At 36.2% G+C, this 16,768-nt stretch overlaps 1 protein-coding gene across 4 annotated transcripts in view; it reads right to left on the bottom strand.

Annotated features, from left to right (window-relative positions):
- Window positions 1-5,923: 5,923 nt before the first annotated feature.
- ZNF292 (zinc finger protein 292) overlaps window positions 5,924-16,768 on the bottom strand; it is a 132,312-nt gene continuing 121,467 nt past the window's right edge. For all 4 annotated transcript variants that reach the window (XM_037844872.1, XM_037844870.1, XM_037844871.1 and 1 more), the window contains one exon: window positions 5,924-14,958. In XM_037844872.1, the coding sequence (XP_037700800.1) occupies window positions 7,819-14,958 (7,140 nt within the window). In that variant the 3' untranslated portion in view covers window positions 5,924-7,818. The remainder of the gene's footprint in view (window positions 14,959-16,768) is intronic.

The following is a 16,768-nucleotide window of genomic DNA, read 5'->3' on the forward strand; positions in this document are numbered from 1 at the left end:
ATCCATAAAAATTTCTCTAAAGATCAATGACCACTACCAAGTCTAACGAACTCTTTATTCTTACTCTTAATTGACCAGTCAATGGCATTTGGCATGACCATCTACTCTTCATTAATCTCCCTCCTCTGACTTCCGTACCATCTCATGCCCTCACCCCCTTTCCTGGTTCTAACCTGACACTTCCTTCCCAAGTCTTCTTTGTTGGTTTCTTCTGCTCACTAAGTGTTGGTATTCTCCAAAGTTCTCTTCCTGGTTGTCTTCTTTTCCTACTTTATATGCTTTCTGGGTATTTCAACCACTCCCATACCTCAAAGTAGGATGAAAAATTGTTAATTCCCAAACTTGTACCTGTAGTTCAGATCTTTAGACTGATTTTGTTACTTCCTTCAATTCAAACAAAATATATTAGGTACTTACTATAGCCCAGATTCTGGGCCAAATACTCAGGAGATAAAAGAAAAAGACAGGATTCTTGCCTTCAAGGGACTTTAAAATCCAGAACTGTAGCTCCACACCCCTACAAAGAACTAATTGCTATACCTCTCTACCTTGATGACCTACAGGAATCTTAAATTCAACCTTTCCTCCAATCTATTTCTTCTATATTTCTTGTCTCGGTAAACAGCATTACCATTCAGTCAGCCAAGCCAGAAACAAGAATTTCACAATATATACTACTTCTCACACCTTGCACTCTATCAAACTCTTCTCATTGGCACTTGAACATGCTTTGTTTACCCATAATTCAACAATTCTGGAGGACTCCACAATGCCCCCCAGCTGCTATTCTATCAGTCTCCTCCCCTTCACAACCAAACTTTTAAAACACAGATGTTTACACTAGCTGTCTATACTCCTCAACCCATTCAAAACTGGCTTCCACTAAAACTGCAAAGGTCACCAATCACTTCCTGACCACTAAATCCAATGAATTCTTTACAATCATTATCTTGGCAGAATCCAATGGAATTGTACACTCTTCCTTCTTGAAATAGTTTCCATCTTATTCTCATGATTTCTATTTCTCTTCTAATCTACCTTTAACATGAGTTCCTCAGGGGTTCAGTCCTAGGCCTTTTCTCTACACTTTTCCCGGGGAAACCATCCATTCACAAATTGCTCTTCCTCTACCAGTCTTAACCTACCTGAATAAATGGTACTTCTAATCAACCACATAGTTAAACCCAATACCTGGAAATTTCCTGAACTTTCCCCCTCTCCCTCCTTTCCCGCAATCAGTAATGATCAAGCCCTGTCAGATCTTCTAAATCTCTCAAGTCCATCCACTTTTCTGCCAGCAGCACCCACTCCAAGGTAGTACCTGCCCCTAGATGACTTAGACAGCCTTCTTGAATTCCCCATGGAATGCTCATTCACCACTGTCAAGACCGAACTTCTAAAACTGCAAGTATAAGTCTCTTGCTCCTCTGTTTAGAACCCAAATGTTAACTCATTGCTTTGAATAAAGCTGAATATTAACAATTTGGTCTTTTTTAGACACGGCATCATCTGCCCTAGCTTACCTTTCCTCATTCACTTTAAGCTCTATCCATACCAGCTTTCTACCGTTTTTTTTAAAGATATTCCTATCAGGGCTTTTTCACATGCTGATTCCCTTACCCTGGAATGTCCTCCTTCTTTAGCAGTCTTTACAACACTCTCTTTCACCACAGACTATATAATATTCTCATCTTATTATGTATTCTCATAAGGCCCTATCCTTTTCCTTCACAGGACTTATCACAAAAGTAATTGTGTAATTAAATTAGACACTGAGCTCCAGGAGAGTCAGAATCACAAGTTCTCTTCATCATCCACTTATGCACCCAATAAATATTTACTGCTAAGAACCTACTACGTGCAAAGGATTGGGCATAGAGTGGTAGGTGAACCAACCAGAAAGGATTTTGTCCTTCTGCAGCCTATAGCCTAATGAGAGACAAAGGACAATAAAGTAGAACAAAGCAGTTATAACTTGAGAAACTGAATGCTATATAACAATCATTCAAGGGGCTAGTGGCCTAAGACCTGAAGAATGAATAAGTTAGAACACAGCATTCCAAGCAGAAGGAACAGCTAGTGCAAAGGCTTTAATATGTGAAAAAGCTTGGTTTGTTTGAGGAACTCAAAGGAAACCAGTATTGCTCCAACACAATGGGCAAAGTTAAGCTACAAGACATGGTTAGAGACAGGCAGCAACCACACTAAAAAAACCGTATTTTACTCAAAGCATAGTATGAAAACAATGCACAGGTGTTTTTACCTCCCAAGACTACTTAGGAAAAAAATCAGTTTAACTGCTTGGTAGAGAATATTCTGGATGGAAGCCAGGAAGAAGACAATTATAGTTGTCTAGGCAAGAGATGATGGTGGTTTGGATTAGAGTGGTGATGAGACATGGACAGAGAGAGGAGACCCTTTCTATTTAGGAGGTAGAAATGACCAAAATAGTGATTGAATATAGAGAAAGAAAACGAATTGGTTACTATGACACTGAAGAGCCTAGCTTGAGAAACCTAGGTATTGACTTCATTTATCCAGGTAAGGAATACTGGGAGAGGAATAAATTGAAGGTGAGGTGGGGGAAGGAAATAATTGTTTGTACATGAGATGTAAGGTAGCTTGGAGCTATAAAAAAATGTGGTCTTAGGGGTATAAATTTGGGTGTGGTAGGTACATTGATAATTCTAAACACCATGGACTAAGTCTCTAAAGAACATACGGACATGATGACACAGTGTCAGGTGCTGGGAGAGGAACCATTAGGGATGGAGCAGCCATAAAGGATAAGGAGAAAATAGAGACAATGTCAAGGAAACTGAGAAGGATTTCAAAGGAGGAGGAGTCATCAACCCTACTGAGTGCTTGAGGCAGTGAATGAGCGCAGGAAAAAGAACCAGTAAATATGGGAGCTGTGAAGACTGCTGACCTTGACAAGAGCAATTTCAGGAGAGCTGGAGGGACATATAAATTGGCAGTAAACAAGAAGTGAACAAATGGAACGTGCATATGCAGTTAACTCAGGTTACCTGTGATAGGGACAAAATAAATGGGGTTATAGGCTAGACAGCATGAGATATTTCTCCTGCTTTTCTTTAAGAATAGAATAGCTACTAAGGCATAAGCTGTTGGAAAGGATCTACTTTAAGAAGGATGATAAAATGATAGAGTTAATTTAAAACCGAGTACTTGAGAAGGTGAGGGTGGTTGGATTTCCAGATGGTACAAGAAAGGATTGGGTTTTGAGAATTAGAAGAGGGTACAGATACAGGAAGGTTTGTAGATTTGGTGGTGGATAGTTGAGAAAGTTCCTGTTAAATTTTTTTGCATTTTCTTAGCAAAATGTGACAGACCATCAGATGAGGGAAGTAGGAAAAAAATATGTCATTTAAGCTTGGGGAGGCAAGTTGCAAGAGAACGACAAAACTAGTGTTGGGCAGTAGTGAAAGTCTACTTAACCTTTGGGATTATAAATCTTCCCAAAGGAATTATTTTCTTTCATTCAGTTGCTGAATTGAAGACAGGTTTGGAGTTATTTTCCTGGAAAGCACAACAGAGAGGTCTGAGGATATTTGCAAAGGGGTGTATGACAATGGATCTAGTTTCTACACTAGACAAGGTGAAGACAGCAATGAACTGATGAATACTGAACAAGTAGTAGGTTTAAAACTGATTTAGAGAGGGAATCTGAATTCAAGATCTAGTAGTAGTACAGGTTTTGATTATGGTAAGATACAGGGCTCTCATGGAGGAACAGACCATTGAAATGAAAGGCACCTCTAATGAGCAAGGCCATTGGAAAACAAATTTTACCACTCTTTATGGAGTGGTAGTGTTGGAAGGCACAGATAACAAATATAAAAATTAAAAATGCAGTTGTAAAGAATAGACAACATGAAACTTTACCATAGAGTGTGCTGGGAAAGTCTCTGATGAGGTGATACTTAAGCTGAGAACTGATGGATAAGGATTCAGCCATATAAAAATTAAGTAGAGGAATAAATATTCCAGACAGAGGGGGCAAAATGTGTAAAGGTTTTGGGAAAGGCTCAGTTTGTGTTAAAGGAAACAGTGGGAAAGGGGAAGTAAATGTTTGGTGAGGTTCACAGGGGCTTTGAGAAAGGACACTGGATTTTAATTAAAGCACCCTAAGTTAATTAGTCTATTAATTCATTAGAGATTTGACTGTGGAGTGATAAGTCAAAACATTAACCAATACAGCAGGGGAATCTAAATAAAATGGAATGGATGAATTAGCCTATCAGAATAATCACCAATTGTAAAGTACAGCTGCGTTGGTGCACACCTTCTGATTATTAACCCTGAGTGAATACCATTTTAGATGACTGTTTCCCAAAGTGTGTTCCTTAGAATACTAATTCATTGAGATATACCTAAGGAATAACGTAAAGAGAAATGTCCTAGTGATTAATGAAGCCTCAGTTAAGAGTTCATTTCTTTACAATAGGACTTCTCAGTTTCTAATATGCTAATGTGCATTGGATTCTTTAAGAGGGAGTTATACAGTTTAGTAAACTTTGATCACAGAACTCACCTTTGAACCTCTGGTATCTCACTGCAATACACATTTTGAAAACGGCTCCCTTAGACTACTCTACTTTTTAAGAGCTGTCATACATATTAACACTGTCCATCTTTTGGCTCCCATTATCTCTTGCCTGGACTATTTCAAGTCTTCCTACTTCTAATTTCCAAGTTTACCAATCTATCCTCTACAAAACACCAACCATCTTTCTAAGCTTGATATCAATTTAAATGTATTCAATAACTTTTTTCTTTTAGCAGGATAGACTAAATTCTGAAATACTGCATTCAACAATTTTCATGGTCTGACCCATCTACCTCTTCAGCCTCATCTCCAACTTCCTATTTTTTGCACACAGACTACTTGGAACAATGCAAATGCACTAGGCTGCTTCATACCTCCATGCCTAGAATCCTCTTTTACTCTGACCATCTGATGGACATCCATTATCTTTCAAGACTCATCTTCTCTAAAAAAAATTAGTAATTCACTCCACATTTTCTCTGAAAAATAGGGCATTCTCTCTAATGCTCTAGCTGTATTGGTCTTAATCTTAAGTTTATTAAAGACAAACTTTTATCTTAATACTTATAACAACTATATTTGTTTACTGATGATCAAAATTTGCCTTGTTAAAAATCCACCTCCATCTAGCCCTTTAAAATAAGTATGTTGAATATATCACTGCTGAAAATTTCCTCAACTGCTAGATTTCACTTAAGATAATGATGTATTTTGAACAACATGGTTCTAACATGAAACAAATTCTTTTGGTTTAGAAGAGGAAAAAATCTATTTTTTTTAAATGATGAAACATTAGACAAATTTAAACTGTAGGAAGAAAAGTTCTTCAGACAGTGGACTGAGGAAAAGTATACCATGAAAAATATATATTTTAAGATTCTTTTTTTAATACTTAGGTATTACATTCCATATCAAATTTTACCAACATGCTGTTCTATAAACTTATACTAATTTTATACCATAATTTCATTTTTCTGTTCCATGCTGAAAAGCCTGCTCTCCCATAATTACTTTTAGTATACAGTACTTGGAATATATATATTGGCAAAGTCTTCTGATATACAGAACAATTACAGAAATGTGTTGTGGTAAACTTTCTTAAGCTAATGAGCAAAAAAAAAGCCCCAATACATTGGTATTTTCACTTAACAATGGCTCATCACTACATTCATCAGGAATAAGCCTACTTACTACTGCACTATATGGGGCAGCTTTGCCAAATGCCTACCTTTAAGGGCTAGGTCAAATTCTAAGAAAATTGTACGGAAACATTCATTTGTTAACAAAAATTTAATATTAAAATTATTCAAGGTTATTTAAGTTACTGTTAATTTAGGAAAAGAAAAACAGGTATTAACCACCCATATAAACAACTTTTATTTTAATAAATAACAGTGGGCTTCTCAAAGGGTAGGAATTTTAATGTGCCAAGTTTTAAGCATACTGGTAATAAATCTTCAGGAGGTGAAACCAACTATTCAATATAACCCATTAGGCCCTAACAATAAAACTATAATACTTTAAAAAAATAATTTCCAAAAGAAAATAATTCACTCCTTGACCATGCTTATTTATTCAGAGTACCAGCGATTTCAGTTACTGTTAAGTGCTTCATTTTTCCTGCATATTTGATGTTGCACAGGGAATATACACATATTCATATCATCACAATATCTTCAATATCTCAGGCTAATAGTATTATGAACACAACTATTTTATAACAAACACAAAGTCAAAACTCAATGCTATTTATGGCAAACAGAAACAAAAGTAATGTTGAAAGGATGTTTTCTTTTGTGTCCGGTACTGATTTTAGTTGGAATTTAAATGAAGGTCATAAATGCTCCTGAAGTAACCTCTATCTCTGGCTGTGAATCCACAGTATAAATATGGTGAATTAAGCTAAATTATAAGAGCTAACTATATACTGAATATCTAAAATAATCAATTTTAACAACTAATACTGCTCTTGAAGACCAATCTAATGAAAAAAGTATCATTAGATATGGTGGGAAAATACAGACAAATCTGTACAATCTAACGTCTATAAACAGTAAAATCAAAACATCCAACTTCCTTATAGAAAGTGTTTTATCTATATAATTATAAGTGTTAAGAACTCTTGCATTTTATAAACACAAGATGGGCTCACTTTGATGATACGAATTTTAAGATTTATAAAAATGTTTAAAAAAATCTTTCCACAAAAGTTTATACAGTTTAAAGCTATACACCAATCTATAAATTTCAGAAAATGGAAAAAACCAAACCAAACAAAACCCTTATAAGATCACATGTATAAAACAAGAAATGAAACGTGGTTTTATTTAAGGCAATACTGGGCTACTTCACAAATCACCACCTCAAATATTTACACTGCTCCACACTACTAGTTTCTATCACATTCACAAAGGATTTTTTTTTTAATACCAAATGTTTAAAATCTTCAATGTAATAAATTCTTTATTCACATTTCCATAATAATTCATGGAATCATAGTAATTATATCCAATTAGAAGCAATGAAAAAAAATCTGTAGCTATAGGAAACTGCTAAAGAATCTGCATTAGTTTCACATGAAAACCACCCAAAAATCTTGGGCGGTAAGTTTACAAAGCAGAGCAAGGTGTCAATGTAATGTACCTACTCTGTGAAAAGTAATCTCAAGATCATTCTGTAAATAAATGCTTTATGTAAAAACGAATGGACTATGGCAAAATTTCTACATTTAGTCCAAAAAGTTCTTAATTAAACACAATAAAATAAGTTTTAAAAACTTGATCACCTAGTTAAAAATGAAAATTCCAAATATAAATGTGTCATTTAATAGTTTAGACTTAAAGACTGCTGGTGGCAGCAAATGATTTACAATAATAAATATATACAAAAAATGTATCTACAAACAAAGAGTACTGTTATACATGAGCAGTGACTTGGTGAAACATTATCAATCACACAGATAATTCAGAATTTAGTTCATGGAAAGGGCAACTGGTTGATAGAAATTTGAGGTTTAGCTCAACTATTTACAAAAACTGTAGTATTAATTCTGTTCCTCAAGTCCCATAGGGATAAAAACAAAAAGTTTACATGACGAATGCCATGTTTTGTTTTTTTTTTCCTTCTTTTTTCTGGTCAACTGATGTCAACAACAAAAAAATAATGAAAAAAATTCACAATTCTAGCATGCTTGATGGCTTCCTATTTTAAACAAAACTGCAAATGATATATTTATGGTACATTAGTCATCAGTACTGCCCTCTCCCTGTGGCTTTACTTATACTGATATCTTTCGTAACAGACACATCTGGATCATTTGAATGTACTTCAAGTTTTTTCAGACTGACGGTAGGTTTCATTTCCTGAAGCTGCTTTAAGACAAGTTCAGTGCAATCTTTAAGAGTCTTGTCTAAAACAATTTTTACATTATCACTGCACTGAAGCTGTGATGGATTGGCAAATTGTACAAAGGTTTCACTTTCTTTACAAGAACATATGTGGTTCCCACTAGTCACACCAGTCTTATCAATGTTTTTCCTTGAATTTGAATGGTATCCTTTTTTAGTTACACTATTTGGATGGTCTTTCTCAGTACTTTTCTTCTGCTTCACTGCAGATTCCTCAAGAAACTTAAGAAATGATGCTTCAAATCCCATTGGTTTAAATGAGCTCCAGTCAAAAAATGCAGGATGCTCCTCAGTGGTCTGAATTCCAACAGCAGTTTCTTCTTCTTTATGAATGTCACTTAACTCAACTGCCGATGCTGCTTCAACTTTTTCAATTTTCTTCTTTTTGTTTTGTGAGACAGTTTTTTCTTTATTAACTCTCTTCAAATTACTTGCTTTTTGTTTTTCTGACTCACAGGGGTTATTTTCCTGAAAATCATTACTTACATTTGAAGAAGTATTAGGTTGGGTCTCCAAACTTGTGTTGTCTTCATTTATTAGTTTTGTAATAAATAATTCTGTTAGCTCATCCATTTCATCTTTTTCATTTTTTTCAACTCCTTTCTGTGGAATTGTAGTCGTTCTTGAGTTGTCATTGCTCTCTGATACACAAGTGTCAGAATTTTTCACACCACTTTTTTCACCTTCTTGCTCAGAAGTTTCCTTTTCTTGTGAGTTTGAACACTGTTTGAAGACAATAAGAAGATTGCGGTGTTGTGATGTAAATGCCTTAGATAATTTATGACACTTATAATGTCTAATTATATTGCTTTCACTTGTAACAACTGATGTGCAACCCTTTATCATACATGGATACTGGGTTACAAATCTGCTTGTACACTCAGATAAGGCATCATTTCTAGCCTTTATTGAATATACATGCTTTCCACGTTTCAGAGAATAAGGCTTATTTTCTTCAATCTGCACAATCTTTGTGTTCTTATTTTCTAAATTATTTTTTTTCTTTCGTTTGGTCTTAGGTGTTTTGATTCCTTCCTTTCCAGGTCTGCTGTGTTTTGTTCCCCGATGTTTAGATTTTTTTTCTTGGTTTGCCTTGCTTGATATATTTTCCTGACCAGGTGTTAATCTTCTTGGTCGAATCAAATGAGCTTTATGTTTGTCATTATGCTTATTAAAAATGTGTCGGAGGAGATTAGACCGAGTTGCATACATACGGTCACAACCTTCACAATCACACTTGTATATGCCATCGTCTTCTGCTTTACTTGCCCTTAACCCGATTCCATGGTCCGCCTCAAGATGAACAACATAGTTCAAGTAGGTAGTAAATGAGGATTTACACTCTAATTGATCACATGGAAATTTCCCAACATCAACAGAAGCAGTCATACTTTCAATTTCCTCAGGAGTCATCTCATGAAGTTTCATGTAGTGTTGTATTAGGCCAGTAATTGCTTGGAAAATTCGAGAGCAATCACTCACCTGGCATCGAAATTCTTTTACAGTTTGTTTAGCTTCAATTTCATCACTTTCTTTACCAGTCTCGTTTTCCTCTTCAATCTCGGCAGAAAATGCAGATAGATCAGATTTGTGTACAGCCTGGTAATGAAGAATCAAGTTTTGCTGTATTGTAAAGGCAGCAAAGCAACCCTGATGAACGCATCGATAAGGTCTGTAGGGGCTGTATCTTGTTGGAAATTCAAGAGATTGGGAAACTGGCTTCTTGCATTTTTTCTCCTCCTTTTCTTTTTTATATCTCCTAATTTTCCATCCTTTGGTTTGTGTATTTGTGAGAGAATTTGCATTACATTGCTCTGAAGTAACTGTAATGACTTGTGAAGAACCTTCTGTTTTTTCAGGACTTTTTTTTTCTGTGAGCTGTTTTTCTGGGCTCACTGCTACATTACCCAGGGCATTTTCCTTCTTTGCTCCCAAGTCTAAAGCAGGCTGGAATTCCCTTTTATTTTCCTCTGTCATAGATAGCTGCTTTTTAACTTGTGTAATTCGTGGGGTTGACATATTTTCATTCTGAGATTTTCTTCCATATGGCCTTTTTATTTTTAACTTTACCATTTCTTCTGTTGTAAAATGATGTACCAACTGACAGTGAGCCCGGAGATTGGAATTTCTTGTAAATGTTTTTGTACACGTGGGTACTACACATTTAAATGGAGCAAATTTCAACTGATTCTTCTTAATTTCAAGAATCATCTCTGGAGAGTATTGGTGAATTTTACCATAGTGCTTAAATAGGGCATCCTTTGTCATAGCACTGTAATTACAGCCTTGGTTTTGACACACAAAGGGTTTATTAACTCTATCACTAAACTGAATGTTATTTATCATTTCAGAAATTGGCTGGACAACTGTGGCATTTGGAATTGATTTAACAGGAGTGGGAGTCAATGTCACTGATGTATTTATTAGAACACACTGGGATGCTGGAGTGGATAGGTCATTTTCTAATTTTAATTTCTGTAAGCCTTCTAAAATTTCTTGTATTTGATCCTCCTTATGTAACACTTCAGACTGAGGATTATTACTTTTTGTTGGTATGACGCCAATGAAAGAAGAAAACTGAGAAGAATCAGGTAATTTATTTTGTACAATGTTTACTGAAGGAATTTGAATGTTATAATTTATTTGTGCATTCTGTGATGTTTCACCAACACCCTGAGATCCACCTTTTACCTCTACTTGAGAATTCATAGCAGTTTTAATAATTTCAAGAGTCTTTTCAAAGTTTTGTATAACATTGTCTTCAGAAATCTGCAAATCAGAATTTATTGAAGTTGTGCATGAATTCAAAGTCATCATTTGGGAATCACCATTTTCAGTTTTTACTGTTAAAGGTGTTAAAACTGTATGGGACTCATGATTGGTTTTGAAGTTTTCTTTTACATCAGTCATAAACAACTGATTGTCAACACTGTTTAATTTCTGTGTTAGATTTTCTACCAAACCCTGAGGTTCACAATTTGGGATTATGCTAGAATGAAGGTTAGAAGTTGGTATATCAATACTCTTTGCTATTAATCCCAATGCTGTCAAGTCACTTGTTACCAAGTTTTGGGAAGCATTAGGTGCAATCAGTGGAGGAGCAACTTTCTTTCTTCTCTTAGAGGCACTGTTTCCCTTTTTATTTAGATGATGGGACCTTGTGTTCTGAGGACCACTTATAACTGAAACACGTGAACTGTTACTGGTAAAATTTTGTGATGGTGCACTAGAATTAGGGAATGAACTAGAGCACAAACCATTTTCAACAGTCTTCAGAATCAGGTCATTTGTTGGAAAGATAGGCAAACTGCTGCATTCATCAATGGAGGGAGTTTTGGGGTTTGGTGTTCTATTTTGGTTCGTCAGCAGGGTGTTTGGGTGGCATATAGTCTGCAAAATGGGTGGCACAGTTGGATTTGGCATGACCGTTGCATTTATTTGTGTTGCCTCTGAGACACAACCTGATGGAATGACATGAGAAAGCATTTCTGCACCTTCAAATGTACTGGGAATGCCAGCAGTTTCCAAAGCCTGTTTAATAATTTCACTTCCCTCTTGACTAACACTGGTATTAAAGTTAGTCACACCAGTCCGAGGAAATGTATTTGATAAAAATGTTGATGAACGATTTTCAGCAGCAAGAAGCTGCAGGAACGATGGATCTTTAAAACACGCTTCTGGGTTGAAGGCAGATTGCTGTGGCTGCTGCAAATTTACTGCATTTGTGGAGAGTATCATGCTGGCAAGAAGAGAAGGCTGTCCATTATTCTGTAGAAGTTCTTGAGCAATTTCTGCTCCATCCAGTGGCTTACAGTAAGATCGCTTAGATAAATGTCCACCCAGTGATCTGGGATTAGTAAAAGCCCTGTAACACCTGCTACAGATAAATTTCCCATCTCTGATAATTGCAGGCCATTTAGCCCTTTTGTTGTGCTTGGGTTTTCTTTCCTTCCCATTTGGCCCCCGCCCATGGTCTTTTTTAACTTTATCAGGTGCAGGCTGTTGGGCACCTGTACTACTGAAGTCATTTGCAACATTCACTTGGGAAGGAAAAACTGCGTTTTCACCATTACCCCCCTTTAGAAAGGAGGAATTGGTGTTTCCCTCAACCTGTGAGGAAAAATGATTTGTATTATTTTCCAGTTGGGAGAAAACAGAATTAGTTCCACTATCTGCTGGTGAAGGAAAGAGAGATATTGAATTATTTTCTGCAGGCAAAGGAAGGAAAGGATCTGAGCCACTGTCAATATTCAAAGGCAAAACTGTTTTGGTTAGATCTTCCATTTGTGCTGGCAAAGTAGTATTAGACAAATTTTCCATTTGGGAACACAACATATTAGCTTGTTCATTTTTATCCTGAGAAGGAATATTTGGATTTATGACACTTTCCATTGAGGGCAACAGTGGAGTTGACACACTTGCTATATGAACTGGGAAAATGGGTGAGACATGCTGCAACTGGGCTGAACCAGTGGAATTCCCATTGGCTTTGGTCTGTGGTGTAAAAAATGCACTATTAGAACTGCTCACTGGTGATGGCAAAAAATACACAAATTTTCCATTATTTGGTGTATTTAAGTTGTTGGATTTCTGACCTTTTTTACTTTTGCGCTGCATTCTAAATGCAGCATATTGGTCTGGGTGTGCTGTCTTCATGTGTTTTCCAATACTCTGTGAAGAATTATAGGCACGAGTACATCCCTCGACCTGGCAACTGAATTTCTGAACTGGAGCTTTTGGAGGCACTGATGGAATTCCTAAAGAATTACTTAGGCTGGGCTGTGGTGGAACAAATGTGATAGCTTCTAATGTCTTAAGAGGTAAATTATAAAGATTAGATGATGTTTTAACACTACCTCCACATTCAAGCTTAGAAGTTGGTAAATTGTTTTGAAATTCTGACTGATTTTGCACAGAAAAGGTCATCAGGTTGTTTACTTGTCTTTCTAAGTTTTCTGGAGTAAGATCACCTATCTTAAGGGTTTCTGAATTTACTACAGAATTCTGAATAACCTGAGCTTCATTAAAGCAATCCTGTTCTTTTCTCTGTGGGAAACTTGGAAGACACAAATCATTACAAGTATCTTCAACTGGTGTATGTAAGTTTGTGACTAGCGATTCACCAGTGCCTTCTGAGTTTTCTTGCTTTTCAAAGTTATCCTCGACCCCCTGATTAAGAGACACCTTAATGGATACAGCTACTTCACTGGCCTGAAGCAGAGGGGTAGTAGCAGGAGTTTCCAAACCATTTGACAATGGTCCATCAGCTTGCCTGAGCACAGAGGCAGAAATCTGGTCTTGTTCAGTCCCAGGTGATTCTGCCTTGCTTTTATCCCAAGAATCACTTCTATCTGCTGGGAAGCTGTTTTCAATATTATTTTCTGAAGGAAGCATAGCTCTCTCTTTCTCAGCACTTCCTTCTGTGTTCTCATTAACTGTGAAAGGCTGAACAGAATCTCCAGAAGAATTAAGTTGGTCTTCGAGAGGCAGCACTTTTTCGGGAGTACTGTGATCATCCAGATGCTTTTCTAACTCACTCTGAGAACGATATACTTTACCACAACCTGTGAACTTACAAGTGTAGGTATTGTAATGCTGTGCTTCATGATCATACAGTAAATAAGCTTCTGAAAAAATTCTGCCACATTTAGGAAACATACATTTTGCTCTAAAGACTTGATGTTCCTTTCTGTGGGTTAAGAGCTCCGCGTAACTGTTAAAACCAGCCTTACATTTCATCTGTATACAGATATATGGCTTACTGCCACAGTGCATTTGTAAGTGATCATTGAGATGAGTAACACTTACAAAATGCCGTCTACAGTACTGGCAAATAACTTTTTTGCTTTGCATTTCAAGAAAGCGCTTGGCATCTTCACTATCTTTATGTCCCTTTACATGAGCAATTAAATTTTTAAAGTATTTAAAGCCCTTTTTACACAAAGTAACAGGGCAATTAAATTCATTAACAGGTACTGGTTTCTGGATGGGGATCACTTCCGGCTCATAAGATTTATCTTTGTCATCATTTTCATCATCTGAACCATCATTGTCATTAAATACTATAAAATCTGTTGAATAAAGACTATTCTTTTTTATAGGCCGCTGTTCTTGCTTGGTCACAGCATTGGTCTTCTGATTCTCATTTGTACTTGTGATCTTAGGCGGCCTTCCCAATCTTCTTAATGGTTTCATAGCTGCTAGTCTCTCTTTACTAGATTGTTTAACATGCAGTGTGACATGAGGGACAAAGGTGTCTTTAGAATTAAAGTTCTTTGCACATATGGGACAACTGTAAATTCCATCTTTGTAATGTTTCTGAGCATGTCGTACTATTCTATGACCAAGGAATTCTTTGTCACATAGCACACAATACTGCATGTAGGCTTGCCAATTCCTAAATCTAGCAGATATAAATCCCCTCTCTCTTAATTGTTTTATCTCTCTCTTCTTCTGTTTCTCATCATGAATGTCTTTAAGGCGGCCAGAATTAGCACCAACTCCACCAGAAAATCCATTCAAAGAAGTTTCTTTAATCTCTTCCTGATAGTCTACTACTTTCTCATATACTTCACTGTCATTTAGTTCATCTATTGAAGACACAATGGATGCTTCTTCTCCCATTAATGCAAGACATTGTCGTTTTAAAGTTTTCCAATCCCAGAATTCTGGATCAAAGGGCCACTGAGTTTTCAACACGAGTAAGAGTTCACAGCGTAAAGAATTTGGTATTGGAAGATTCTCTTCATCGTATTTCTGGTCTGGCTGGTTATACAACATTTCCACAGCATAATATGCATCTACTGTAGGCTCAATAAGAAATTCACTCAGTTGACAAGCACGTTTAACTTCCAGATCATCAGGCAGCAAACACGAAATGGTCTTGCAAATAGATATTTTCACTTCAGTATTTTCTGTAGATTCCAAACGAAGAGCTTTTACACATAGTTCTATACAGGTGGCAAGTCCAGCCCCTTCAGTCTGTGAAAAACAAATAGGAAATGTTAACTTAATCTACAATGATCAACACAGACTTGTATATTCAGTGATTTTTAAAACTGAAGTTTGCTTTACTCAAATGTTGCTGTAGCAACATATGAACAGATGCTCCTTCTAAAAGCACTGCAGCTTTGTCTGGTGCATGTGTAATGAGCCATACACAATAGCAGAAAAAGCATAAGCACTAGAACTACAACATAAGAGCTGGATATGAAATCATTTACAGCTAAGCAAACTCCAAACTACTTAACTTCTCTGACCTTTCACATGCCATTTATAAAATAATGGTCAAAACAGCACTTATGCTTCATGAAACTGCCATGTGCATTAAAGGAGATTATGGTATTGTTTAGTATAGTGTTTCAGCAAATAGTACATGATTAATAAATGGTCATTATCTTTATCATAAGTCTCATTTACTAAGTTAGTATTTTCAATCCTTCCGAAACAAAACCCTCTCGATCCAATTACAAAACTGAGAATATCCCCTTATTTCCTGCTTTACGTAATGAAAAAAGAATTTCACTTCTAATAGAATAAAGTTATCTGAGCCTTAATAGTGGAGCTTCTAATGCTATGATAAAACAGCATCAAATCACCTACCTCATGGCTGGACTGGCTCAAGAATTAGAAGCATGAGGGGACAAAAGGCCAGTGAGCTTTTTTAATTTTGAATCAGCACCTTAAACTATTATGAAGAAAAGACAGCAGTAACAAAGGTAAGAGTCACTTGAAATATACATGGACAAAACAGATGAAGAGGGGTTTTAAAAGACTAGAAAAGATGAAAATATGAGGAATAAGCCAGCCACAGAATGTGGTCACATCCATGGGAATGGTATATATGTGATATAGGATCAAAAGGCAAGAAAGAAAATAAATAAAAAAGGGTGGCAGGGTTTTAGCTTTCATAGGTAATGAGAAAAATAAATATTTCACCAGAAGAGAAGCCTAGATTTGTAGGCCAAAAGGAGGGTGAGGAAAGGAGGCTGGGATACAGAACTGGCCTTGATTCTAGGAAAAGCAGAGGCACAAAGACAAGAAGAAAATGGGCAAGAAGATAAGATATGAAGAGATCTATTTTAAAAGTGACAGGGAAGACAGGACAACTGGGAAACAGGTGGGACCATATGGGTGTCTGCAGCATCTTTAAAGAACCTTCACATAAACTTGTGCAGTTATTTTATACTATTTTGAGATGATCTGAGCCATAAAACTTTGAAAGTAAAACACTTGCACCTGTTACATGCCAGAGGGGCAACTAATAATAGTGGACAGCCAGGCCACTCTTCTATGTTTTAATATGAAGGGAAGAAAAAGACAATGTGTTCAATGAAGCTGCATAATAAAGACAGGAAGGTACAAGGAATTCTTGGAGGAAATCAAAGGCCATGTCAACCATAAAGACGATGTGAGGCATATAACATAAGAAGGACTAGTAAATATGTAGAGGATGAGAATCCTGAAAAGGGATATAATTATTTAGGAAATTTAGGAAATGAATGGAGAAAGTAATGAATGTAAGAAAGGATGCAGGGAACAGAGGATTTCTGGATGAAGGATATCTGGCTTGGTAAAGACAACTATAACTATTTCCTATCATGTGAATGTTGAATGCTTTCTTCAGAAATGACAAAGATGATCTAAAAATTTTCCTTATTACTTAGAAAACACAACTAAAACTATTTAAGAGAGGAATTCAATATTTCTACTGCATGTTCACTACTGGATTCAAGGTTTCATTTCAACTCATAAGGGGCAAATAGTTTCAATAAATTTGTTTTGAAAACAT

Source organism: Choloepus didactylus, chromosome 7 (assembly GCF_015220235.1).
Source record: "Choloepus didactylus isolate mChoDid1 chromosome 7, mChoDid1.pri, whole genome shotgun sequence".
Lineage (NCBI taxonomy): Eukaryota > Metazoa > Chordata > Mammalia > Pilosa > Megalonychidae > Choloepus > Choloepus didactylus.